General features: G+C 35.1%; 1 protein-coding gene across 4 annotated transcripts in view; it reads right to left on the reverse strand.

The window, feature by feature from the left end:
* Positions 1 to 1,846: 1,846 nt before the first annotated feature.
* VTA1 (vesicle trafficking 1) overlaps positions 1,847 to 26,011 on the reverse strand; it is a 36,358-nt gene continuing 12,193 nt past the window's right edge. For 2 of the 4 annotated variants that reach the window (XM_071740728.1, XM_071740731.1), the window contains 6 exons: positions 24,691 to 24,818; positions 23,938 to 24,013; positions 18,191 to 18,302; positions 11,259 to 11,435; positions 9,406 to 9,486; positions 1,847 to 3,001 (listed from right to left, as the gene is read on the reverse strand). In XM_071740728.1, coding sequence (XP_071596829.1) covers positions 2,856 to 3,001; positions 9,406 to 9,486; positions 11,259 to 11,435; positions 18,191 to 18,302; positions 23,938 to 24,013; positions 24,691 to 24,818 — 720 coding nt within the window. In that variant the 3' untranslated portion in view covers positions 1,847 to 2,855. Of the gene's footprint in view, positions 3,002 to 9,405; positions 9,487 to 11,258; positions 11,439 to 18,190; positions 18,303 to 23,937; positions 24,014 to 24,690; positions 24,819 to 26,011 lie in introns of all 4 variants that reach the window. The other 2 variants (XM_071740727.1, XM_071740730.1) reach the window with 1 other exon arrangement.

Consider the following 26,011-nt stretch of genomic DNA (forward strand, 5'->3'; position numbering starts at 1 on the left):
TTGTAAACGATTACTCAAAAAACTTGCTTATAGCTTTTTCATTCCTTACTGCTCTTTCACTCATGATTCCCTGGTTCCTTAAGGCAAATAAGAGGTTCAACACAACTACAGCCAACAGACATTCTTTCAAACACTTTAAGAAATACTTAAAGATTTGTTTACAATCTTCTTAGTTATATACGTCCATCTCATATCATTCCATCACCAAAAAAAAGTAATAATACCCATTTGAACTGAAAGCCTCGAATTAATATAGCACTATATCACAGCTTGCTTATTTTTCCATGTAATACAAAAGTCTGAGCACACATTAATTATTTTATAAATAGAAACAGGAAAAATAACTTTCCTTCCCTCAGTGCTGGAGACTAAAGATGACATTAGTAAACAGCAGTATGATCCCCAAATGAAAGCAACTTCTTATTTTTTTATAGCAATGCAATATATATATATATGTATTCACACTGATCCGTGTTCTGCATCCTTCTTTCAACTGAAAACCAGCTTTTCCAATCACAGTGTAACATCACAATAATATATATGGAATGGTTTACAATTATTCACTTTGAGGGATCTATTTTGCACAAAGCACTGGGGCTGTACAGGTCTGTAAAGCATTGTTGTGAAAAAAGTTTCAGACTGATTTATTCTAAATTTCCCAAAATAATCAAAATATAATTCAAATCACTCTCCAGATTAGCATTCTATCCTGTATCAAAAGGCAACACAAACAATACCAGCTGTTTTATCTATTAAACCTCAGTCAACTAAGATACTGGAGACATACAGAATGGTTTGGGTTGGAAAAGGGACCTTAAAGATCATCTAGTTCCACTCTCCCTGCATGGGCAGAGACACCTATTACTAAACCAGGGTGGCTCAAAGCCCCATCCAACCTGGCCTTGCAGGGAGGGAGCATCCACAACTTCCATGGGCAACCTGTGTCAGTGTATCACCACCTTTACACTTAAGATTTTATTCCTAATATTTAACCTAAATCTAACCTATTCCAGTTTAAAGCCAATACCCCTTGTCCTATTAGTAAATGCCCTTCTAAAAAGTCCCAGCTCCTGCAGGCCCCCTTCATGTACTGGAAGGCTGCTACAAGTTTACCAAAGCTTTCTTGCCTCCAGGCTGAAAAAAACCCAACTCTCCCAGGCTGTCTGCACAGGAGAGGTGCTCCAGTCTGCTGACCATCTTCATGGCTCTCCTCTGGACTTGCTTCAACAGCTCCACATCCTTCCTGTGCTGTATTCCAGGTGGGGTCTCACAAGAGCAAAGTAAAGGGGGAGCATCACCTCTGTCAACCTGCTGGCCATACTTCATTTCATGCAGCCCAGGTTGTGGTCGGCAGCACACACTGTGAGCTCTCGTTCAGCTTCTCATCAACCATCACCCCCAAGTCCTTTTCCTCAGGACTGATCTCAATCCATTCTCTGACCAGCCTAAACACTACATTTAAAAAAGTTTCATACTACTCTTTTCAAGCCTACTGTCAAAGATTTATATACTGTTACAAGGATATGACTAGCTAAACTTTAATCTGTGCTTACATTTCATTTTCTTCTCCTCATATTTTCGCTTTGAATATCAGACATTTTAGTCAGTGTAAAACAGTGATGCTATAAAGCACACATGGATTTGACGTGGCATCTTGGCAAGAAATACAGGTCAGATAATACGTCATTAAAACTATGACATAAATCAGACATGCTTTATGGTATACTCAATTATTATGTCACATCAGTTAGAAGACTACTTATTCTTTCTTTTAAAGAGCATGGATAGTTTTTTAACAATCAAGAGCTCTATAACTGCAAAGGCAGACCTCATAAAGACTCAAAACTCAGTTTCCAAGATATTTTAATTAAATTCCAAATCCAGAAAAGTCTCCACAACAAAGCAGACAGGAAGAATATTAGCTGGAAATATGAAGCTCTATGACACTAATACCAGAGATGAACCTATAGTGCTTTAATGGCTGAAGAACATGCCTTTTTTTTTTTCTTTTTTCAGTCTTTTAAAAAGATGAAATAGCTAAGAAGCACATCTCCCTAAAAGTTCCTGTTGTTTAGAATCACTGCCTCTGGTTTCAGGATCATCTCTGAGAAGTATTAGTACTTTCTCTTAATTACCATACATATACAAAACTGTAAGTGTTCACACAAAAGGAGTAAGAAGCATTATTTAAAAATACATGTAGCAGTCCATACAATTGTGGTGGATTGGGTTGGAGTAGAAACAAAATTGCCCAGAAGTATCAAGAGATGCTTTTTCCAGACTGTTTTCAAATGAAATAAAAATAACCTCTAGTCTCCCTCAGCTTTGATTTATGTCTCAGATAATAACCAAATAATTTATGTATAGAAAAGAAGTCCTTTCCATTGTTGGATCTTTCAGCCCTCTTGCATGCTCTCATTTCAGAAGGGAAGCACTAATCTGTTACCATTTTAAAGCTGTTATACTTATTAAACAATTGCTTGAAATAACAAAATCAGGGTAAGAACCTTAACAGATATTATTAAGCTCAAGTTTCTCAGAGACTTAGCATTTTCCCATTCTCAAAACCTTAAATATTTCAAGATGAATTCTAACTCTTCAGCAGTGTTCACAGTAGTTTCTTCAGTACTTTGCTTACATCAAGCCACTGCTTTCATGTTTCTAGCTCTGCTGTTTGTGAAATGAAAACAGAGATTCCTACTGTACCATTAACTGCTAACCTGACATTGAAACAGTGATTTCATTGTCATGGATAATGGGACTGAGAACTTCTGTATAACTCCACTCCCCTAAAAGGTACAGTAATAAGCTGTTAGTTCTTTAGGCAAAAGACATGAATTTCTTGGATAAAGGCTTCATTCTCTGCCCGTAATCAGTAACTTGAGTGCCTTCTGTAGATTCTGCACAGCAGTGCTCACATCTTCATATTGCAAAGCACTGCCAGCATATTTGCAATATTTTTGAGCTCTGGCAAAGTCCTCTGGAGTCAAACGGACTTCCTCTGAAAGAAACATAAGTATTACAAAGTTACTATAAAACAAAACTCACTGAGGCTTCCTTTCACATGAATTCTGTGTTTTTCTTGTATCTGCAATTGTTTGTGGTAACATTAGAAAGACCAAGCTACAGTGTTTCTTCTGTTAATTTTTTTTTTTTCCATTCACATAACGCTTAACTTCTTTGCTGCTGGCATTTGAAAAACATAAGAGGACCTTTCTAAACGCTGACATTAGTATGATCCAGTGCCTTTCAAAAGTAAGTCAGTAAGACCTGCTCTTCATCTAATGCAGCAAAGGAGAGATTTCTAATGACAGTAAGTTATCTGTAATCACATTACAACTTGCAAGAAACAAGAACAGTGGGTTTTGTGTTTACAATATAATTACTTTGCTCTCTTCTTCAGGAATAATACAAAGAAACTGCTCCTTCTCAACTGGAATGAATTTTCAAAATGCACCTTTCTTGCTGGCATTTTTTGCCCATTTTCTATTTCTGTTTTACCTGAGTAATGTTTATTATACTGATTTTATGTAAGATGACTAAAAACAACACCTATTTCTCTAAACATGCCTATTTTTGTACTAGTGGAGAACATTAGCAAAAAATACTCTCATAATATAGTATAAAACAATTAGCTATCATTTATTAATCAGAATATCTTCCAGGCATAATTTAAAATACTGGGAATTCTGCAATGTTCACAACCATGCATCCACTCTTCTAGAAAGCACAGTAGGGATTTGTGCTCCAACTGGCAGAAGATTTAATACGCAAACAGCATCACTGATGAGTGCATAAAATAAAGCACAGTTCTGTTCCTGTCTCTCCTTCCACTAACAAATTCACTAGGATTTTTAAGGCTAATTCCATGCACTCCAATAGCCCATTGATAATTTATAAAACCTTTATTCATTATCTTTCAAAACTACTTAATTTGTAAAAAACTACATTTTATGGAAGATAAATAATTATATGCAAAACTAAAGAATTATGCATTTATTTAATAGGCTTCCCACACAGAATATTATAAGCAATGAAGCAATTTCACAGAAAAAATGCATTTAAAACTGAGCCATATATGTTATATTAAATTACTTAAACATTTAGCTCTCTAAGTACATCTTCCAAATTTTAAGCAAGGACATTAATATACCTAAATTAATTGCATTTTAATGGTACAATTTCAATTAGCTGGATCCCTTTCTTTCCAAATAAAACCATTGTTAGCAATACTACCAGAAAATGTCTATTTTATTTGATTTCATTTTGCCTATTATTTAAAAACTGGTTTTGAGCAATCAATAAAATGGAAAACCTGGGAATATTAAAAACTAGACTGGTCTGGTTTTCAAAACAACCCTACCCCCCCAAAAGCAGAAAGGTAAGTGCGCTTAAGATTAATTTTATGGATTTTTAAAATGCACTCTGGAAGCCTACTTCTTTTCTGTTCAATAAACTACAAATTAACTGTTGAACATTGAGCTGGATAAGAACTTAGTGGGCTTATTACTACTGCAATGTTTATTAGTTTAGTGATGAATAAGTGAAGCCACATTAAATCTCTTAAAATACATACACATATGAGTAAATATGCATGAGGGAGTGCATAAACAGAGGCATACACTTAGGTTATGCTGTAACTTAAATAAAGTCTGAGACTAAAAGCAGCTGGGGTCAATATGCAACTACATTAATGAACATCTTCAAGAAATTAAAAAGACCATGTTCCCCTCAAAGTGGCATTATGCTATGATGCCAAAAGAAACTACAGAATAATTCTTTAAAAACAGGCCAAGGCATCAGTCCAGTATTCAACTAATTTATTGGAAAGAAGCCTAAATTCACCAGTCTAATCTTATTTTTACAGTATGAACTCTATTAATGCTTTTTTGGCATTAAGCCTTATTTATTACAAAATCTACTTCAGATTCTATTATGATGTAACTTGGGGGAAAAAAGTTAACAATTTTAAATTTATAAACCAAAGTTTACACAGCAAGGGTGCTAACCTTTTGATGTGCTCAATGGGCTCAGCTTCTACTGAAGTCAGCACCTCACAATGGCCAAGTGGAATATAAATAAAACAGCTCTGTGGCTTTTTTTTTATTTATTTCAGAATTATTTTGGAGTGAAACTTAACTGTAATACCTGAACTTAAATCAAACAAATAACCACAAAAGTTAGTAACTGACTTTGATTCATATATTCTAAGAGTTAAGAATCTTTAGAGAAAAGGAAAGCATCTTTTCAGAAAAGGAGCTGGGAGTTCTGGTGAACACCAGCTTGTCCGGAGAACAACAAGGTGCCCTTGCAGCAAAGAATGCTAAATGGCACCCTGGGCTACATTAGGGGAAGTGTTGCCAGCCCATGGAGGAAGCTGATCACAGAATTATAGAATCATTTGAGTTGGAAGGGACCTTAAAGACCATCTAGTTACAAGCCCCTGCCATGAGATCACATTGCTCAAAGCCTCATCCAACCAGGCTTGAACACTTCCAGGGCCTGGTGAGGCCTGGATTACTCATTTTAAGAGAGAAACTCACATTCTGGAGAGTCTAGCAAAGGGACACAAAACAATTAAAGACTCATGAGGAGAGGCTGAGAGTGCTGGGACTGTTCAGGTTTAGGAGGATCTTATCCATGTGTATACCCCAAAGAAGTGTGCATAGAGGGTACAGACAGGCTCTTTTCAAGTGGTGCTCAGTGACATGACCAGAGATGTTGGGAGGAGAAGTGCACAGAAGGGGGGGCAGACACAAAGAACATGGTACTGAGAAACCCATTTTATAGGACCCTTATTTGAGCAGCCAAGTTGGACCAGATGACCTCTAGAGGTTTCTTCCAACCTCAAGCACTCTGTCATTCCAAGTTCTAAAAAGGTCCAACAGCACTGAGATGGGAAAAGTACACTGTATTTATCCTGAAACAAACCTGCTACAGTGTTAAACTGAAATTATTACTGAAACATGACAGACAGATGGAGACTATAACTAATGTCAATAAGCATGATCCTTCTACTTTAAGAGGAAAAAAATAATCTGAACCAAAAGATGATTTGACTAGAGAAGCTGAAAATCATGTTGGGGAAAAAAAAGTAGTTTTAGAATTAAAATAATGTTTATTTCATACCCACAGCAGATTCTATGATGTATCTGCTTCTCTCTGGTATCCTCTTCGACTGATCAGATGTTTTTCAGTTTTATGAAGTTGTCCCAAATACAATGTAGCAGATTTAACATTTTAATAAGGCAACTTGGGGTATAAAAAGTGATGGCAAAAGTAACTGAAATTTTTGATTTTTGAAACAAGATGCTCTTTTTTTCTTGTTAAGGACTTAAGATATTGAAAATACAAACTCTCAAAAATTTCTTCTTCAGATCAGGAAAACACGTAAAATGGCAAATTATTATTTCTGCTCTCTGTGTAGAAAATCAAACAATATTATACACAACTGAAAAAACCAAATAATTTCTCTACACTATGCCACCTGTGGAAGTGAGCACGTGGTAATGTAAGAAGATCTTGAAACAACTTTGGGTAGCACAGCCATGAATGCATTTAGTGTTAGCAAAATCCAAGGGTATTTTCCAAGCAAACTACATGAGAGAAGTGCAGGCACACTTTAAACAAAGTTGCTGTGTATCTGTACGTTCTGTTGTGAGAGACATTAACCAGCGATGAACTGCATAAGCTTTGACACTTTCAGAAGTCAAACTTTGAAACCTGTTCTCACAGGACAGGACAGGACAATTATTAAGGATTCATACTGACTAAAATAAAAAATATACTGTTACTTTATTTTCTTTTGACAAAATATTCCACTCTTCCCCACCAAAATTTCTCCCTCACCCTAAGATCAATCAAATTGCTGTTCCCATGTTAAGGAAAGGAAAGAAAATATATAATTTATTTTAAAATATACATTTACTCTTACAACCAGAAAGAGTCTTGCAGGAATATGTGGAATATCCTGTTTGGCTATGCCTATAACAGTACATTCAACAGTGCCAGGGAATGCGTTTCAGCACTCAAACTTTACTGTTTACACTGTCAAAACTTCTGGAACAGACTCCAGTATGGTTTTGGCCCATGCAAGCTAGCACTTTTCCAAACAATTCCTGGGCATGACTTGTGGTTAGGGCAAGCTAGAGACCATTCAATATTGGCAGCCTTCACAAACTACCTTGTTTAGAAAGTTTAAAAGTTTAATAGTATGGATGTGAATGACTCTGGGAACAGCTGGCACAGAACCAAATATTTACAGGCATGTTTTATTTATTAGTATACACACAGACATTGTGTCTGAATTGTGGAGAAAGTGTACTTTGCACTGTGCTAGCTCTCTGCATCTACTGGAGGGCAACACTGATCCCTCCCTTTCCCGTCCAAAGAAAACTTCAGTTCCACAGGAATGGTGCATACGAAAATCTAATCTCAATATGCATCTAGGATGTAGTCTGAATATATATGATGCAATTAGGAACTGGGGAGATCTCCTGGGTCCTACTGTACAGTGTGTCCACTGTGAGACACAGTCACTTCTAAATCTACTCACAGGTAATGGGACAAGGCTACTCTGGAATAAAGTAAGTGTTGACATAAAAAGGACTCCTCAAGTAGCATGAGGAGAAGAATGACATCTGCCATTACCCTTGCATGTGTAGCTGAGGTAATGATCAGGCATGAATAACAGGATGGTGACAGGAGAGGACAAACATTTTCCATCTCTCTCAAGATTCTTAATTCTTTGTATGCAAACAAAATGTTACTGTATCACTACGAGATGACATATCCCTTATGCCCTCTCAAACTCCTGTGTAATTGGCAGCTAAGCTTTCAGAACTGAGAATCTGTATGAGCTGTATCACCTCTTCCACTGCACTTTTGCTAAAATTCCTCATAAGAAATGTAAAACTTTAAGCTGTTACAAGAACCAAACTTGTAGTGACACAACAGATGTACGGAGAAGGAATGCAGACATGCAGATCAGGTTAGATCAAGTTATTCATCACTGTGCTTAGCAAGGTTCTTAATCTTTTCATTAGAGGATAGTAGCTACTATGAATTGTCACAAACACAAGCTATCTTAATTAACTCAAATAATTTTTATTTATGTTTAGGTACTTATTAAACCAGGTTATCACAGGTAAGTGGCTGAGGGAGCAATGCACGGATACCACAGATAATGATACTGAATAATGGAACCTCTAGAACTTAATGAAGAATTAAAATTTACATCAAAATTATGCCATTTTTCAAAAGTAGAATTAATCATTCAAATCACAAAACAATGACTAAAATTTTCCGAATAGTTATCCAAAAACCTCTTAGAATGACTGTCTAGAGGATCATAATATGGTTAAATGAGAAAGCTCTGCTGCCAACCACAGAATTTGCTTTCCAGCTAAGTTACTATGGGAAAGCTTAAGTAAAGCCTTCAGCTCTTTCAGTTAGGGAGTTACCCAAACCTCCAAAACAGACCCCAAAACTCAAAAACTATTACCAAGTCTGTAGTCTACAGGCTACAGGTCTGAGGCACTGCTTTCAATAAAATGAGTTTATTATTACTAACGTGAGACACTACAGTAATATGCCCGACAAACACTAGGATGTGACTCCTGTTCTTCAAGAGAATATGAAAGGTGAATGTGTGGCTATCAAAGGTAAATTATTTTAACCTTCATCTTCTACTAAAATGGTTTCCTACTATATTAAGATGATCACTACTCTAAGTGCTCTTATAACAGTAGACTATAATCAAACTGCACACTGCATTCCCATTATAGCATTCCACTGAATTATCTATGCTTTTTCAGTAAAGCTGATATTTTAAGACACCCTCTTCAACAACATAAACTATTGAACAAAATATTTCTAAGTTAAAATATACAAGAATATACCTATCTAAACTACAGTCACAACAGGCAACATTTGACTAAATATTACTGGAATTTAAAACATCAGTTCCCTATACTATCAGCTGGAATGTGATCATTAATTAATAAAGTGAATAAATAACTTGGGTACTGACCCAGTAGAAGAAATCTGAAGTAAAGGCAATGTGTTTTAATTACTAAAAATATAATTTGGTGATGCCATCAGGAACACAGGCTTTGCTATGTATATTAGAAACTCATCTGAGGAGCGACAGCATTAATAAAAAGCCTAATGCCAGGCTAGCTCATTGGTTTGAAAAAGTCACATAGGCATCACTCACCATACATTGTAGCAAAAATTCTCAGGAACTATTAAACTCTTGGCAACACCATTTTTAGATTATGTATATTCTTTTTAAAATTTCTGAATTAGTAGCATTCAGATAATGATGACATTAGTTCTCAAATTTCTTCCTTCAGTACAGGGGAGACACACAGGACACAGACAGTACAAATGCCACTATCTTACCAGCAGACTGAGCATTGTAAAGGGAAGGATCAACTAGAGGAATATTCTGAGGAGCAGGCTGAATGGTGTTACTTGTCACTCCTGCAAATCAATGCAAAAAAAATGGACTTGGGTTATTTATAGACTTTAAAAGTAAGCAGAGAAAATAAGAGAATAGGTAAACTAAATGACTTTTAAATTATGCATTTGATTGCTTTCCAATTTTCAAAGTTTGTAACAAATAATTTTAAAGCTCTCACTTCAGACTATGAATGTTTTATGAAATAATACAGAATTTATAGGCTTTCATTCATTTTATCAGTACAGTATTTCACAGAAATTTACTTTTAAGTGTTAAAAAAAAGCAAATACTAGGAATCTAAAAGATACTTGTTACCCAAGAGAATTGAGAAATACTTGCTAAACAAGCATAGGAGTAGATTTTTAGATCTGAAGTTAAAAATCTGCATTTAGTATCAGAGACAGTCTATGCTAGTACATTTTTAAAGCTGCATGCCTGCCATCTCACACTGGCAAACCATCTCCTTCCCCATTCCTTCAAAACCAGTATCTATAATAAAAAGCTAGGTAGATTTTAAAGGGTACTGGTAACAACAGAAAAGAAATGGCACTTTGTCCTGTGAAGTTTTCTTGTATCTGCATTCATATTTTAAACGCTCTCATTTGCAGTGACCCAAAACTATATTCTTGCAGGATATCTACAACATACCAGATTAACATAAATTTAATTCTACATCATCTGCTATGTAGGAAAATTGTATAATTGCTTTTCTAAATTACCTGTTATTTCATGGAATGACTGATAGGGTTAAAATTAAGTAATGCAAAGAATTCATATATTACAAAAAGGCACATATTCCATAATGTTCAGATCTGGTAAACGAAAGAGCTAAACATTTACCTAAGCTGAATATAAAAAACTAACACTCTCCCCCTCCTAGACCCAAAAAACCCCACTTATCTGAAGGATTTCCCTTTGATAAAGCTGAAAAAAAAAGAGCATCCTGAACTTTTGACAGAGTGAAGCATTTTTAAAATGAGAACGTAAAAGAAAAGGAGGGGCTGTATGACAAAAATATCTCATACTCTGTAATATAAAAATGTATCTGAACAATTAAATGTTCATCAGGATTAAAAGAGCTTTTGATTTTTAAACATCATTATAAGACTTTAACATGAGACAGAAAAACTATTCACAAACCATTTAATGTAACTTATTTTTTTACTTTTTTAATACAGCAACTGGGAAGAACTTTGGATTTTTAAGAACCCCGTTTTGGTCCAAAAATGACACAGAATAAGGATGCAGGAGCCAAACAGTAGTAGGGAAAAATTTTTCATAATAATAATAATATTATCTGAGGCAAACCACAAAACAGCATGCATCAAACAGAAGAATGATATGAATATAGTGTTGTTCTCTCAATTTCAACACCATATGGAATATGTTCCCACATAAAGAACAGCAGTCTATCTGCACTGGAAAAGCTAAATATGAAATGAAGTTACATAATTTATCAAGTGAACAATTCAAATGGTGCATTACAGTCTGGATGTTGCAATGCATGAACTATTCTGCCTGCAGGAACACTCACTCTTTCAGTCCATACATCTCTTCTGGCAAAAAGCTCCGAAATTTGAATTACGTTTTTAAAAAAACAAAAACATTAAAAAAATTTTCCAAGGGCATTTTTAATGATGTTAATTTATGGAATTACTTCTGCTGTAGATGTTTATATTATTTTACTTCTGCTGTAGATGTTTATATTATTTTACTTTATATGTAATGGAAAGAGGGCTAGAATTCACCTCTCAATGAAGGCATGATTTTTCTGGGTGTGATTCAGACATACCTGTGTTATGAGGTACTTCAGCTGGAGTGTTAGCTGGTGCATGGGCACCTGGTGGTATATGTATGCCAGTGTAATTACTGGTTGGTGTGTTGTTAGCTTCATAAGTAGATGATGATGATGTCGGTTGAGTTGTTCCACTTGGGAGAGAAGACGACCCTGCATCTTCCCTTTCAGCATCTGCTAAGATGATACAAAGTAGGAATTACTGCAATTCTTCTGTACAAACACTTGAAAACGTGGGCTTTCTTTTAAAACCTCCTTTCAAATATTTGTTAGTAGAAAAATTGCCACCACAGTGTCACATAAAACATTTATCAACCCTGATTACTGAAGGTTGACTTGAGAACATAAAAAAAGCAAGGTAGGCATAGAACAAAAATCTAGAAATGCAAATTACTCCTCTCTTTAAACTGAAGGATTACATCATTACTGATCTGAATAGAAGTAATTTGTCTCATCCCTTACTCTTCCATGTACTGCATCCACAGCAGTTGGACTGTGATACTATCAATATTCAGTAATTGTTTTAATATACACAGGAATCAGAATATGGAATTGTACAAAGAAAGACGGTGCAAATCCTTCCACACCGTATAAATTACAAATCCACAAATAAGTAACAAAACCAAGGAGCTCTGGGAAAGCAATAACAAGCAAGCAAGCAAAATGAAGCTTAGCCAAGTCATAAATATATCTAGAACAGCTGGTATATACGATGCGCTATAAGGGCACTGAGGTTCAATATATCCCATAGCATGTGCAAAAACATTTTTCAATCTAGTCATGTTCTTAATGTTCTGGTCTAGTTTATTCAATGTTGCTTTGAAGGTTAATGATCCAATTTTATTATAGTAATGACCCGTTTAATTTAGAATATCGTTAATACCTGCTCCTTTATTTGAATTCAGTTCAATTTTAAAAAGCTAATTTTCTTTTATGTGTATCAAAAATGTCAGGCGGAACAACTACAGTTTGGTGAATGGTTTTGTTAACAGCCAGTTCTTGAAATGGAATAAAATTAATATGGGAGCAAAAAACTGCTTTGTGTCTAGAGGTGGCAAAAGATATGTTTTGTTGTTACGAAATCTACACTGATCTTCAGCTATACAAGATTACGTGTTATGCAGACAGCTCTACTGCTTTATAAACAGCTGACTTTACAAATACTACTGCTAGTAAAAATGTATGAATGCTAGTAAAATGTAATGTAAGAACATGGAACATGGTAAATTTTTTCTGTTACTCTTGTGAAGATTACTTTCACTTGCTACAACCAGTAATTCAGGCTGTGGTTTTATGAAACTATTTCTGACACAGGCAAACAAACATCTGGCAGATTTCCAGAAGGCAAAAGATATCCCTAAGGTGCCAGATTTTTCCTTGCCCCTATTTTTTGCTAGTAATTCATACTGCAGCATCATATGGTTAACACACATGGAAGTAAAACTGAATGTGTTAAAACTGGCAAAAGTAAAAAGGGTGAGATTCAAAAATAAACACCATATATACTACCTTTTAAATAATAATGCAATGATAGGAATAAAACACTGGTTGAGTGCTTTATTTTTTCCGTGTTTTTGGTGTTAACAAAAAATTTTAAAACAGTTTCAGAAAATAAAATGTAGTTTAAATATCCTAGACACGTACTATACAAAAGATTAAAGAAATAGCACAATACTCATCATGCTGCCTGCAGGTAAGACTGTCTGTACTTACTTGTAAAAATATTCATTATTTATAATTATTTATAGCTTGATCAAACTGTAGCCATAAATTAGATTTTGTATGTTGGGTATTTGCCTGAGGGTAGCATATTGGGAAAACTGTTGTAAAAATTACTAAACCGCTTCTGAGCCTGAGTGACTGAGAGAGAAAACATGCTTTCAATGTACTTAGTACCTCAATTAGAGAATTCACCTTTAAAGGTTTTTCCCCAGACTCAAATTATTAAGGCATTTCTTCTTTCATTCTGCCCTCCTGCAGCTTCCTGCTACCTGTTATTTGTCAATCCCACTTTGATGTCTCTCTCTTTGCATCAGGACATCATATCCTGTATCTGAAATCCTTTGCCACATCCTTCTGTTTGTTTTATACTTCCTCCCCATCTTCCCTCCAAAACAACACCAGTTTCATCTTCAAAAACCTCACTGCACACTCTATGGTCTCTAGTCACTACCTTAACAAGCCATGAAAGACAAGAACACAAATGGTTAAAAGTCTGGCAATGTTAAAAAACAGGAATGGAAAAAACCCAAACAAACCAACATTAGAAGGGCTGACCACCCTTAATAAGTGTCTGTAAGAGTCAAATTCACAGAAGTGCAATATAATTTTTATATGTATAAAGAAATCAAGCTGAACTGTTTGGTTTGCTCATTATGCAATTGGCAAACATTAAACTGCATTAAACATAAAAGTAGCTTTGTTTAAATTAACTCTTCTTAGGTGTTTTAAGTGCCCAAATGTTACAGAAGCATTGTAAATATTCTGCAAAGTAAATATTTAAAATATTCTTTATCAAAGACTGAAGTATTAGAACTATTCTGAGATCTGTGCTTGCAGTGTTCGTGTAGGGCTTTTAAAGTACTGCTAAACAGAAGGAATTCAGGCTGCTGGAAAAGATTTGAATCAACAAACTTTTAAATTTTGTGGTTACAACATCCATAAAATTATTGAAAACCAAGTAATTTTCAGGGAATGGGAATGAACACAACAGAAGTTAGAGAATTAATTTCTCATAAAGCAGTAAAAACGTAGAATTTAAAGTTCCTTGCAATTTGCTTAAGGATGCTGAAATATCAGGCTGTGAAACAGTGGCACAATTGTTTCACATTTCCAGCTCCAGACGAGTTTTCTTGTCTGGAGCCTCATCTGTCTTTGTGCTTGGATCCCAGCATAACAAAATTCATGTGCTCCTTAGACATTTGTCTGAGTATACCCAGGCTATCTCTTTGTTTATTATTATTATTTTTCTTGAAGGCAAGACTTTGTGGAATAAGGCTGACACCCCCTGGCCCCATAAACAACTGTCCAAAGATACTTTCCTACAGGGAATTCTCAAGGTTTAATAGCACTCCCTTCTCTAGTGTAAGGAAGAACCAATTATCACTTTGCTGCAGTCAAGAGCACTAAATTTAAAAACAGAAGAATTCTTAATATTAAGGAGTCCAAATTCCACCAGTTCTCTGGACTCCTATTTTTATATTCTATTTTTATAGAGCCCAGAAAATTAAAAGGGTAATATATTAATTTTAATTTAAAAACAATTTCTCATTCTGCTGCACTGCTTCTTTTTACCTTGAGATGCTAGTAAAAGATGTACAATTTAAGGTTCTATTGGAACACTGTTCTTAACAAAAACATAATTTTTTTTCCATGATGTTGAGAAACAGACTCAAAAACATACTCAAAAGCATCTAAACCTTTTATACACTGTTCTACTAGTTGGACTTCAGGAAATAAAGATTTCCTGAAATTCTGCAATATAACTGTAGAATACATGCTATATATTGCAATTAAAGTGGTGACATTTAATGTATTTTACTATGGCTATACTGTGACAAATTAGGAACTACTTCATATTTCAAATTACATCTTTTATTTTTTTTCCATTAGCATGAAATCTTTTTGGATGACCTAGGGTTACTGCTAAGTGACCTTCATGTGTACTCTAGGTCTTGCATTTCAACTGCATTAATAAATTAAGCATGTCATTTTAAGGTTTCCATGGTGGCATACTGACAAATCATCCATAAATCCAACAGCAGAACTGCATAAAGGATGCCTATGTTACCCTAAAAAACATCTCCAATAGTTACAGTATGGTTTTCAAGAATCACAAAGAAAATAACACTTTGGAAAAAAATGGTCATCTGTCAAGCTACAGAGACCTAGTTTCACTGTTTAAACAGACTTTTTCCACTTGCAATGGGAGGAAGAAAATGAGCAAGCAGAAAGGAATGGGGAAGGTTCAGCCGTACATGCAAACAATGCTGCTTTTCTTCTTATAATGCACAAAGTAATAATTGACAAATTTTCCACTGATTCTTCAAATACAAATTAATTTGCATAACATTTTTGTCATGATTGTGTAAAGCAGCATTACGGACACCTACACTATGAAGCTGATTTCAAAAAATAAACATCAAAAAGTATTTTTCATTTCATTGCTCAGAGAAGAAAAATGCAAGAAATTATTATTACATGAAACACAATTCAACAAAAAGATACTGCCAAATTGCAGGCTCCTCCTCAATAAGGATGTTAAAAATTTGGCTCACTCAGCATTTGCATCCCTTTGAAGTTGTATGTAGACACTACTTGCTAATGAAAGCAATAATCTTCACGTATTCACCCAATGGCTTATAATGTCCTGCAATGAATAATGAGGATTTAAGTCTGAATTCTACTTTCCCTCCTAGTAGAGCTTCTAATCTTTGCTTAGAAATTCTATTTTTGCAATTGTTTAGATTTCATAATACAATTCACTTAATCAGGTGAGCTTTATGAGCATTACCGCTCTATGAGCCAGAATACTGAAGAGCACTCATTTAAAGCTAGAAATATTTAATTGGGATATTCATTATAACAAAAGAATTTTTCCCACGTTTTTTGCACCTGGAGCTGCATCCTGAATCTCTATTGCTACAGCTGCACCAACAGTTAAAAAAACTGCTTTGAAAAACATCACATGTGGAAGAAGAAATTAGTCTGCTAATGCTTCACTTCAAAACCAGCCATGCCTAATTTGATTATACATGGGCAAGATAACCAGCTGTTCCAGGGCTTAAGTCTGTAAGAATAAAATTTGAAGTAACAAGAATAAAATTTGAAGTAACAAGAATAAAATAGTAGCATGGAAATCAAATTGTATCATACTCATTATTTGTTCATAAATATTTGAATTTACTTATGCTGTAGTATTTCTTGAGTATTAATATCCAAGCAGTATTTCATCCAGGACACTCCAAAGAAATTTTAATTGGCACAGAGGCATTTAGAAAATTTCATTTTTAACAAAATAAAGGCTAAGGAGGGACAGATGTTTAGTACACATTCTCACTAAAAATTGGTCACATATTTTATAATTTTTAAATATATATATATTTCTAAAACATAACAGTGGCCAGGACATAACCAATGCTAAGAGACTAGAGAACCACTTTTTAAAACTTCTTTAATGACTATTTTCATTAATACATATTTAGCCAACCCTTGAACTACCTGACAATTTAGATTTCTTTCTTTTGCACTGTACATTTGTTTACTGATCCTTTTAATTAAAAAACATTGTTACTGAATTCAAGTTTAGGTAAAGAGATAAATGAACATCAATGTGACATTTAGCCAAGCCACAGGGTCTTGTATATTAGCTCAGAGGAAAAATTCAAATAATGTAATGTTCTTAAGTGTTTCTATTAGGTATGTGAAGGATTATACCTAGAGATTATTTGTGCAGAATTAGTCTAATTTGATTTGCATAATTAAAGTATCTGTTCCAAAGACAGCCTATTTCCATAGGAGATTCATATTTAAAACTTTTTTTTCAAGCTTTCGTGCTGACTGAGGAGGAAAATGAAGAAACCCATTATAATGAAACTGATCACTATCAAAAGCAACTGGTGAAATGCAGAAAGAATTAGCCATTCATAAGGCATTAATCATACGAAAAAAGCAAACAATCAAAAAGTAAATGAGTTAAAATATTTTGAAAGTTTAATATCATTTTTAGTATTTCAGAAACGCATCATTTTTTTTTGTGTATTTTTTCAATAATTCACAACTGAAAAGCACAGTACATAGAACATTAATTCTATTTTACAGTTTAAAAAAAGGATTTGTAAGTGAATTCTCTCACATGTATCTGTGAAGCCTCTGGTTTAGAAATACACTGACACTAGGAAGTTGCAAAATAATATGGGAACTCTTTTGATTGTTATTTTTAGTAAAAATAAGCATCATGACACGAGGTAATGGAACTGTCTTTCTCAGAATAGGTTAGTATGTGATCAAGGAGCCGTGTAACAGTGTTTGCTTATAATGTGTTCTGTTACTTCATGGAGAACCTATCCTGCATGCTCCCAGTGTGTCTGTCTTAAATAAGCTCAAAATTAGAAATGTTTGGATGCTCCTACTATTTCCTACTGAAGAGCTAAAACTTTTAAATTAGCAGCAGAGTTTAGACAAGTCTGAACGCATGAAACAGAAGAGAGCAGGAGTTACAGGAGAACAACCTGTTCTGATAAACACTCGTTTTGGTAATGGGTGGCATTGGAAATCACCACTATTTACCTAAGAGTTAAGAAGGTAACTTAAAGTAATCCTGTATAGGAAAGTCAGGTAGCCAGAAAAACAAAGGGAGTAACTAAAAAAAAAAAACAAAGAAAAGAGGTATGAGTGAGAAAACAGCAGGAAATTCTACATAGGAAGAGTAGGCCATAAATGTACTTTGAAAACCACATTAATACACAGGGAAGAAAGGGCTGTCTCAGAATAATTCTGTATTTTCTTTGGAGTTCAATTAATTGACAATCAGTCAATTTTCTATTCCTATTTAACTTTTGACAGAAGGTAAACTGGCAAAGGGATGATAACTTCACAGAGCAGATTTTAAAGACTGTGAGTAGTGTTAAGAAATGCATAGTTCTGGCCCAAAAGTGACAATGCCTTCTTAGAGTAGTATTCAACATAATAGTCTCCCCTACAGAGGAAAGAAAAGGAAAAAGAAAAAAAAATAATTCAAGAGGCAAAGTAAAATAAAAGTAACAGTAGGGGAAGCAGAGAAGAAAAGGCAGAAGGAGGTCCGCTGTGAACGGAAAATTTAACAAGGACGATGTGCCTCCTGTGGGGTGCTCCCTGAAGAACTGTGCATACCCCCACTCTGATCTTGGCCCAGCCCTCTGCTCTTTTAATAAGAACAGGGAAACACATACCAAAGCTCTCTCCTTCTATTCCAATAGGCCCAGGTTGAGGAGTCTCTCCGTTCTTCAAGCAGTTATGAATGTATGCTGCCTTCCACCTGGCATACTTCCTATGCTGGGCGTTCTGGAGAAGGGAAAAGGCCAGGCATTTTAGCCACTCATTTCTGCAAATCAGTGCATTCAAAACAGAAATATAAGCAATTCTCCAGCCTGAGATTATAAAACTGAACTGTTTTCTCTGCTATCATTTGATACTCCTTTCAAGATTAACACCACATGTGAAATTAATCAGTTAACTATAAAAACAAAAAAGAACAGCTCTAACAGGATCTCAGCATGAAATAAAATCTTCAATTAGGGCAGCATGTCAGGAGAAGGAAATAAATTATACCAGGACCATCTAGACTGAAAGACAGAACACTTAGTAGTAACGACTTATGTGAGATAATAAAGAAAACTTCCTATCTCCATAAAACTCAGATTATTTTTTATTTTAGATTCAAATATCTGAAACAAAATGCTATTCCTGCTGATAAACAGTGTAACATTTTTTAATAAATTATTTTACATTATAAAAATTTAAAAGCATGAGCACAGAAAGCCTACTGTAGCTGCACATTAATGTGGTGTGAGTGGGATATTTCTGGATGTAAACTATTTTGATTTAATATCTTCAAAACATAGCTAAAAATCAGGCTAAGGACTTTGCCAATACATAAAATACCTGCAGAGTAAGAGGTCATGATAATAATGACTTTATTTAAAGTGTTCATGTCAGGTTTAATATTTCAGTTCTTGGAAAAAAATATTAATTCTCAAAAACTTTATTACTTTGACAGTCAATATAATTTTTGCCAACCAATCTTCTGAAATAGTGTCAACATAAAGCAATAGCAGTGAGAACAATCTTCTGCTTGCCCTTCTCATTTCGTTTCCATGGTAATAGTTTGAGATAAATAAAAAAGGTGGTAGTATCTTCAGTACTCAAGGAAAAACAGTTTTTCACTGATTTCAGTTTCTGAGGAAAAGGAATTGAAAAAAAGCATTTTTCCTCAATGCCCTGGTTTGGGCCAGGATAAAGATAATTCTCTGTCTTGTACTTTTGCTTTCAGCTAAATTTCTTGTAAGTAGCTGCACTTGCTGAAATTAACAGCAGATTTTCATAAATTACTATTTTCATAGAACATAAATGACTGAAATAAATGTCAGAATCTCGTATTTTGAGATTTTTTTCCATTTAATTTTTAAAATTTAACTTTAACTGTTCTGAGGCTTAGCTTCAATATGTCAAAACATGAAATGAAGATTGGCCACTGCGTATCTGTTACAACATTGTTTCTTTAATCCAGGAAGAGTTCTCAACTGTTACGAGAAATCTTAAACTAATTATGCAAATCAACTACTTTGTCAAAAGCTGTAAGAGAAATAAACTGTTTTGACAGTTATGAGGTAATGTGTTTGAAGGAATAAGGCTGAATATAAACAGAGATGAGAAATGTGGAAGGATGAGTGCAATAACTTGGATAAATCAACAACAGAGGTTCACTGTATGTTTTATGTCAACATCATCACCTGTAACAACCACAGGTAAAGTCGTTTGGAAACCTAGGTACTCAGAATAATCCCTATTAAAGTTTTGACTGAATTACATGCAAAATTTTTGAGAATCAATACAATAAATTCAACATTGCACTTCACAAAGGCTACTGCACTGGTCTCTAGAGCAGGGTAGAGTGTGACAGTACAGTGGGTATCTCCAGCAAGCTTCCTTGCTCATATTCAAGACACTGTCATCCACCAGAATGCTCATATAGCCCAATGAAAGATATAGTCCTCATTTTAGCAAATAACATGTTCTCCAGAAAAAAGCTTACCCTAATGACAGATTTATTAAAATGCATTCACTGCAACTCAGAAAGGTAAGCACAGTTGAAAAATTGCTTTCTGTTACATGATTTATTTTAATAATCCTTCCTGGCCAGGTAGTGTTACAGATCAATTCTTTTATCATTCACAAACAAACTAGAAGCCACAAAATACAGAAATACAAATCCAGAGTAGAGCACTTTCAGAAAAGAACACTGCACAAGATTTAACTGCTTGTACATCTCCCCCCTGATGTAATACTGCAATTATTTCTTGATGAAGTGTGAAGATGCTGTTTGTTGTATCAGGTGTCTGTGCCCAGGTGCCAGCAGATGGGGTGGCAGGGGTGGTGTCTGAGAAGAGAGGCCAGGGCTGTCCTCCTGCCAGTCCCAGCCAGCTCCAGCAGTCCAGCTGCAGGACACAGCCGAACCCCTCATCCAGACTGCTGGGGCCTCTGAGAGAGCACATTTAAGAATGTGCTAAAAAAAAAAAAAAAAAACCAGCAAAACACTCGACGGAGTAAGAGGAAGGACACAAAGAGTGTTTAATGTGTGTTATTATGCATCCCAACTGCAAAGCTTTTAATTCCAGAACTGAGAAACTAAAATTTGTTGCTTTTAGTTTGTTATTAATGCACACTATTATCTCTTTTTGGCAGACTGCCCTTATTGTATGAATATTACTACTAAGGCAAATGCAAATAACACTACTGCCTCAGAGCTTCTTACGGATCTGAAGTAAGCTGTGTCTTGTAAAATACATCTTCCAGAAAATCCTTTTGCCTAGTTCTGATACTGACATAAAATACATCCACTGTTTTCTGTGACACTATCTATTCATACTACCCAATAATCAACCACTTACCAATTAAATCACAGAACTGTAACAGTTGCAAAGGACCTGTAAGATCACCACATCCAACCATCAACATCCCTCTCCGCCTCAAATAAAAGATGTATTTATTGGTATCTGTATCATTCACTACAGCATGTCCCAAAGGGCCTCACCTACATATTTTTTTAAATACTTCCAGGGATGGTGACTCCATCACTTCCCTACGCAGCCCATTCCAATGCCTAACTGCTCTGCTAGTGAAGAAATTTTTTCTCAAATCTAGTCTAAACCTCCCCCAGTACAACTTCAGGCTATTTCCTCTAGTCCTAGCAATGTTCACTTGAGAGAAGAGGCCAACACCCACCTCCCTACAACCTCCTGTCAGGTAGCTGTAGAACAATAAGGGCTCTCCTCAGCCCCCTCTCTTTCAAACTGAACACCCCCAATTCCCTCAGACTTTCCTCACAGGGCTTGTTCTCCAGACCCTTCACCAGCTTGGTTGCCCTTCTCTGAACTCACTCCAGCAGCTCAAGGTCTTCCTTGTAGTGAGGAAAGAACTGAACACAGCACTCAAGGTGCAGTCTCACCAGTGCCATGTACAGGGGCACCATCACTTCCCTTCTGCTGGTCACACTATTGCTGATACAAGCCAGGATGCTGTTGGCCTTCTAGGCCACCTGGGCACACTGCTGGCTCATATTCAGCCCGCTGTCAACCAGCATACCAAGGTCCTTTTGTGTGTGGCAGCTTTCCAGCCACTCCTCCCCATGTGTGTAACACTGCGTGGGGCTGTTGTGACCAAAGTGCAGGCAGGACCCCACACCTGACCTTGTTAAACCTCATTTTATAAATTTTATAAATATATACATATTTACAATACCTATTTTTTTATTTTAAGTGTCAAGTATCTGCCTTCTATGCCTTCTGCTGTTGATTTAAAAGCCTTTTAATCAATAGCTGATATTCCATACATACGGAGGCAATTGCATACTGTAAAGACATACAATGTCTGAAAAATATAGATATCTTACTGTATGATCAGGTGTCAGGCTTATCTTACTTTGGGCTAACAAAAGTTTTTGCAAAACACATTATACTTATACACCATTCCTTTGAGTGATATTGGATAGGGAAACTGTTAAAACACAGTGATGTGAGCCAGAAGTGCAAACCTTTTACTGTATTTCTTGCACTCTCTTTTAACCTTAACTGTTAAAATCATCTTAACTGTTTAAATAATCAAAATGAGATAATTCTGCTTCTTTCCAATTACAAAGCACTTCTGTCCTTTCAGCATCAGGCCCCACCCCCACATTCAGTAGTAAACACACCACTGCTAACATTCCACATAGACATTTTTAACATTTTTTTCCATCTACAAGAAGGATTGCTTCAGGACCCCTGAGGAATCACCAGATCAGTGCACTATCCTGTGCACAGGATTCCTCCAGTCTTAATATGACTGCCTTTTCAGTCTAATTAAAAGTGCATTCCCTTTCTGGCTCTAAAATCTGTTATTATTTGCTAGCCTAAAGGCTGTGAGCATCCATAGCAGCCAGTTTTAACAGAGCACACAAAAGAACAATCTTACCCTTTTGATAGGTGGGAATTGTATATTGGTATAGTCTCAGCCTATGGAAGATGCAGAATCTTGCAAGAACACTTGGGTAAGTATTCTTCTTGGGCAACAGCTACACTTATATTTCTATATGTCATACAATAAAAGAAATCCATCCTATCAAAACCATTCTTTTACTTTCCTTCCAACATTTACAAATAAAAGTAGCCATGGTGGCTACATTTTATACTGAACAAATATGCCTGCATGGTAGGCATGCTTATCAGATCAGCAATTTGCATGCATACATATCAAGCCTCTGAATACCAAACAGGGCATAGAAAACTTTGGGAACAACACAACCACTGGCTTGCTATGGACCTGTAAAGCAGCAGAACTTTAGGGTTCTAAGGCACTTTTAGTAGTGTAAGCATGGAAGCCTGTAACACTGAATCATGTGAAAAAAAAAAAAAAAAAGGGTAGATTTCTTATGTGGATTCAGGTGTCCTGACAAATAATCAGAATTTCCTCCTTTTGTTTAAGGTTCTTTAGCATCACTGCTGTTTCTTGCTTTTTTTCCCCAGGTATTTTAAACTTCTTTGACCAACTTTGAAACTTTTCTTCATGATTCAGTAACAGCTTTCTCTATATTTTTTTTCCTTATCCAAAAGTTATCAACTATAAATGACACTTCCAAAATGAGCTTCTTATTCAGTTAAGAAGGAAACCTCATTTTTAATTTTCAGAACAAAAAATACTTAAGAGTACTTGTTCCTCTATATCCAAGTTTATTTTTTCTGTACAGTATGAAAAATAGAGTGCAGCTGAATATGTGCCAAATAGAAGAATTTTTTTTTAAACAGACCAGAGATTATTCTGGTGTGCCTTAATAAAAGTAATGATCACACTGTTCTGCTGATTCTGGAATGCTTGTTTGATTAAAAAATTACCTGCCATAAAGAGCATGCTGCTAGTTACTTTAGGAGATAATTTTTAATTAAAACTTTAATGTCCCAATAGCTGTGTAGCAAGCCATTTTTAAAGGAAAATTCATACTCTTCCAACTTAACATATCACCTTTTAAAAGTGGGGTATGTTACAAGCCTGAAAATATCTTTCTAACTAAAACTGTACATAATTCCACTTTAGCACTGAAGTTCTTGCTTGCACAGCAAAAACCATCAAGGTGGAAAAAACCTTGCATCATTTTTTTCCTAGAATCATTCCTACTTGCTCAACACAATGCTATGTACTCCACAGCATTTCTGATACTTAAGTCATGAAGCCTTTAAAGTCATGAGTTACATAAAGGTTTCACATATAATTTATTTGAAACAGTTAGCACAGTTCCTTGTGACTGACAGGTATTTCACTGCACAATTAAAACCTATGTTCTTTGAAATTCATGTACACACATTAAAAAACCAAAACTATAGAACTACAACAGTAATTTGCACCTCTGCTGGGAAAAGCAATCAAATAATACACTGATATTTCTTACCTCCTCAGTGAGCTCCCCAAATACTGTTAGAACATCTATCAGGAGACTTGCAGTATAAAAGGACTTTATCATGTTTCTGTAAAAAAACCCCAAACCATTTCATTAACTTGGTAATGTCAAGTCTCTGAGAATCACATGTAAAAAGTTGACATTATAGATAACACTGGATTACTGCAAGCCAATAATTACTATTTTTTTTCCTCTGATGTTACAGAGCCTACTTCATAATGTTTAAAGTATAGCAATATATGATAGTCTCTGGATTACTATGTAGAAAGGTTTTGTTATTTTTTAAAGCTGGTCATCTGTTCTGCACTTAGTTTCCAGTTTGGAATGTTCAACACAGGACACAGAACATACAGGAATATTAGTGGAAAAAAAAAAAAGCCTTGCAAAGGCATTGACATGCCATGGTAATTGCTGTAAATCAAACCACAATGTATCATCACAACTATTTTAGTATCAGTGGACAGTAAAACTTATAATATGCTTGATGCCAAGCTCAGTATTAGCCTGAGGTTTTAGAAGGCCTGCCAGTAGGTGAGCAATCTCCTAAAAAACACAGAAGTGAGGATATCAGCTAATGTGTAAAGTTGGAGATATACAAGTTGAAACAAATGAAGCTTTATGAAAGAGAAATAAATACATTAAAGCATAAGTCCTGTTTCCAGTAAAATTAAAACACTTGGGATAGCCAAGTTTTTCTCATCACTTATTTTATTTCCGATAACATAATCAAAGATTTTCACCTACTTATGAAATTGTCCAGCTCTGTCTTCATTGTCTGCATACAAAAACATTTTCAAAGCATAATTCTCCACATGAGCAGAACCAACAATTTCCTGAGTAATTGCTTCATTATCACCAAATTGTTTTTTCATCTGAAAAAAGTTGAAAAAAATACATTCATTACCTTATTAGACCCTAGCAGTTCTGCAATCCATTTCAAATACAAGAAGCTGCTGTTTAGACAAAACCAAGTGCAATTAAAAAAAAACCAACAAAACAACAAACCTAGCAAAACCAAAACAAAAGTAAAAGTAAACACAACTACAATATTGTGAAGCAACAGCTAGAGGTATTTTCCCCCTTACTACCTGAATGTCCAAGCACTCCGAAACCTGTGTTAGGATTCAGCACAGTTCAACTGATAAATTAATGAACATTTTATAAAGCTACTGTAGGTCAGAGTGATCATGCATCTTGTCTCTTATGAAGTTATTTCACCGTAGTGAAATACATCTTTCAAAGCTTCTGAGACCTACCTATGGATTCACTGGAATTTTCAGTGTAAGCAGTGGAGTGCAATTCAAAGACCTTGTCTCAAAGATGTTAAAGTACAATTCTCAGGTTTCCTAATAAAAATCAGTAAAGCAAATAACCCTCTAAAAGTTACAACAGGTGAATTTCCAGCTTCTGAATAGGCTTACTGTTCACACATAAGGAAATCTCAGGTTATCCTTAGAGAACAAAAACAGGAACACTGCATGATACTAACCTGCAACCTTTATTTTGCCAAAAGAATTAAAAACAATCTCTGAATAGCAGTTATTTTTCACTGTGCGTGTGAAGAAAGTTTAATCATGCAGGCTGCTTTTCTGTATTTTTTAGATGGCTGCCAACTTTTTAATACACAGAATGTTGCCAGGAAAGTTACTTGATTTCAGCAGTGAAATATTAACTTTCAAAAGAGAACTTGAACTTTGTAGAATATTAGTTTGACAAAAATCTTCATAGTTTTCAAAAAGTATTGAAGTGCGTCACAATTTGTAAACTGCATGATGTATAAATGAAATGAAACACTGAAATAAATGGAAGAAGAATTATTTATGCATTTCACCAGCCTATATGTGCACCTTACACTCAGAAAATAACTTGCTGCTATACTTGATCTAACGGAGATTATTTCAATGCACAAATGAGATATGCTTCTCAATATACTCAAGTAATTAAAGTAAGCCAAACTGATTAATTTAAAAATTTCAAAAAAACAACCAAGAAGGTACAGCCTAGGAAAGCCAGTCCTGTAGCAGTGAAAGTAACTCTAACAGACTTTAAAAAAAATCAAAGACAA

Source organism: Heliangelus exortis, chromosome 3 (assembly GCF_036169615.1).
Source record: "Heliangelus exortis chromosome 3, bHelExo1.hap1, whole genome shotgun sequence".
Taxonomy (NCBI): Eukaryota; Metazoa; Chordata; class Aves; order Apodiformes; family Trochilidae; genus Heliangelus; species Heliangelus exortis.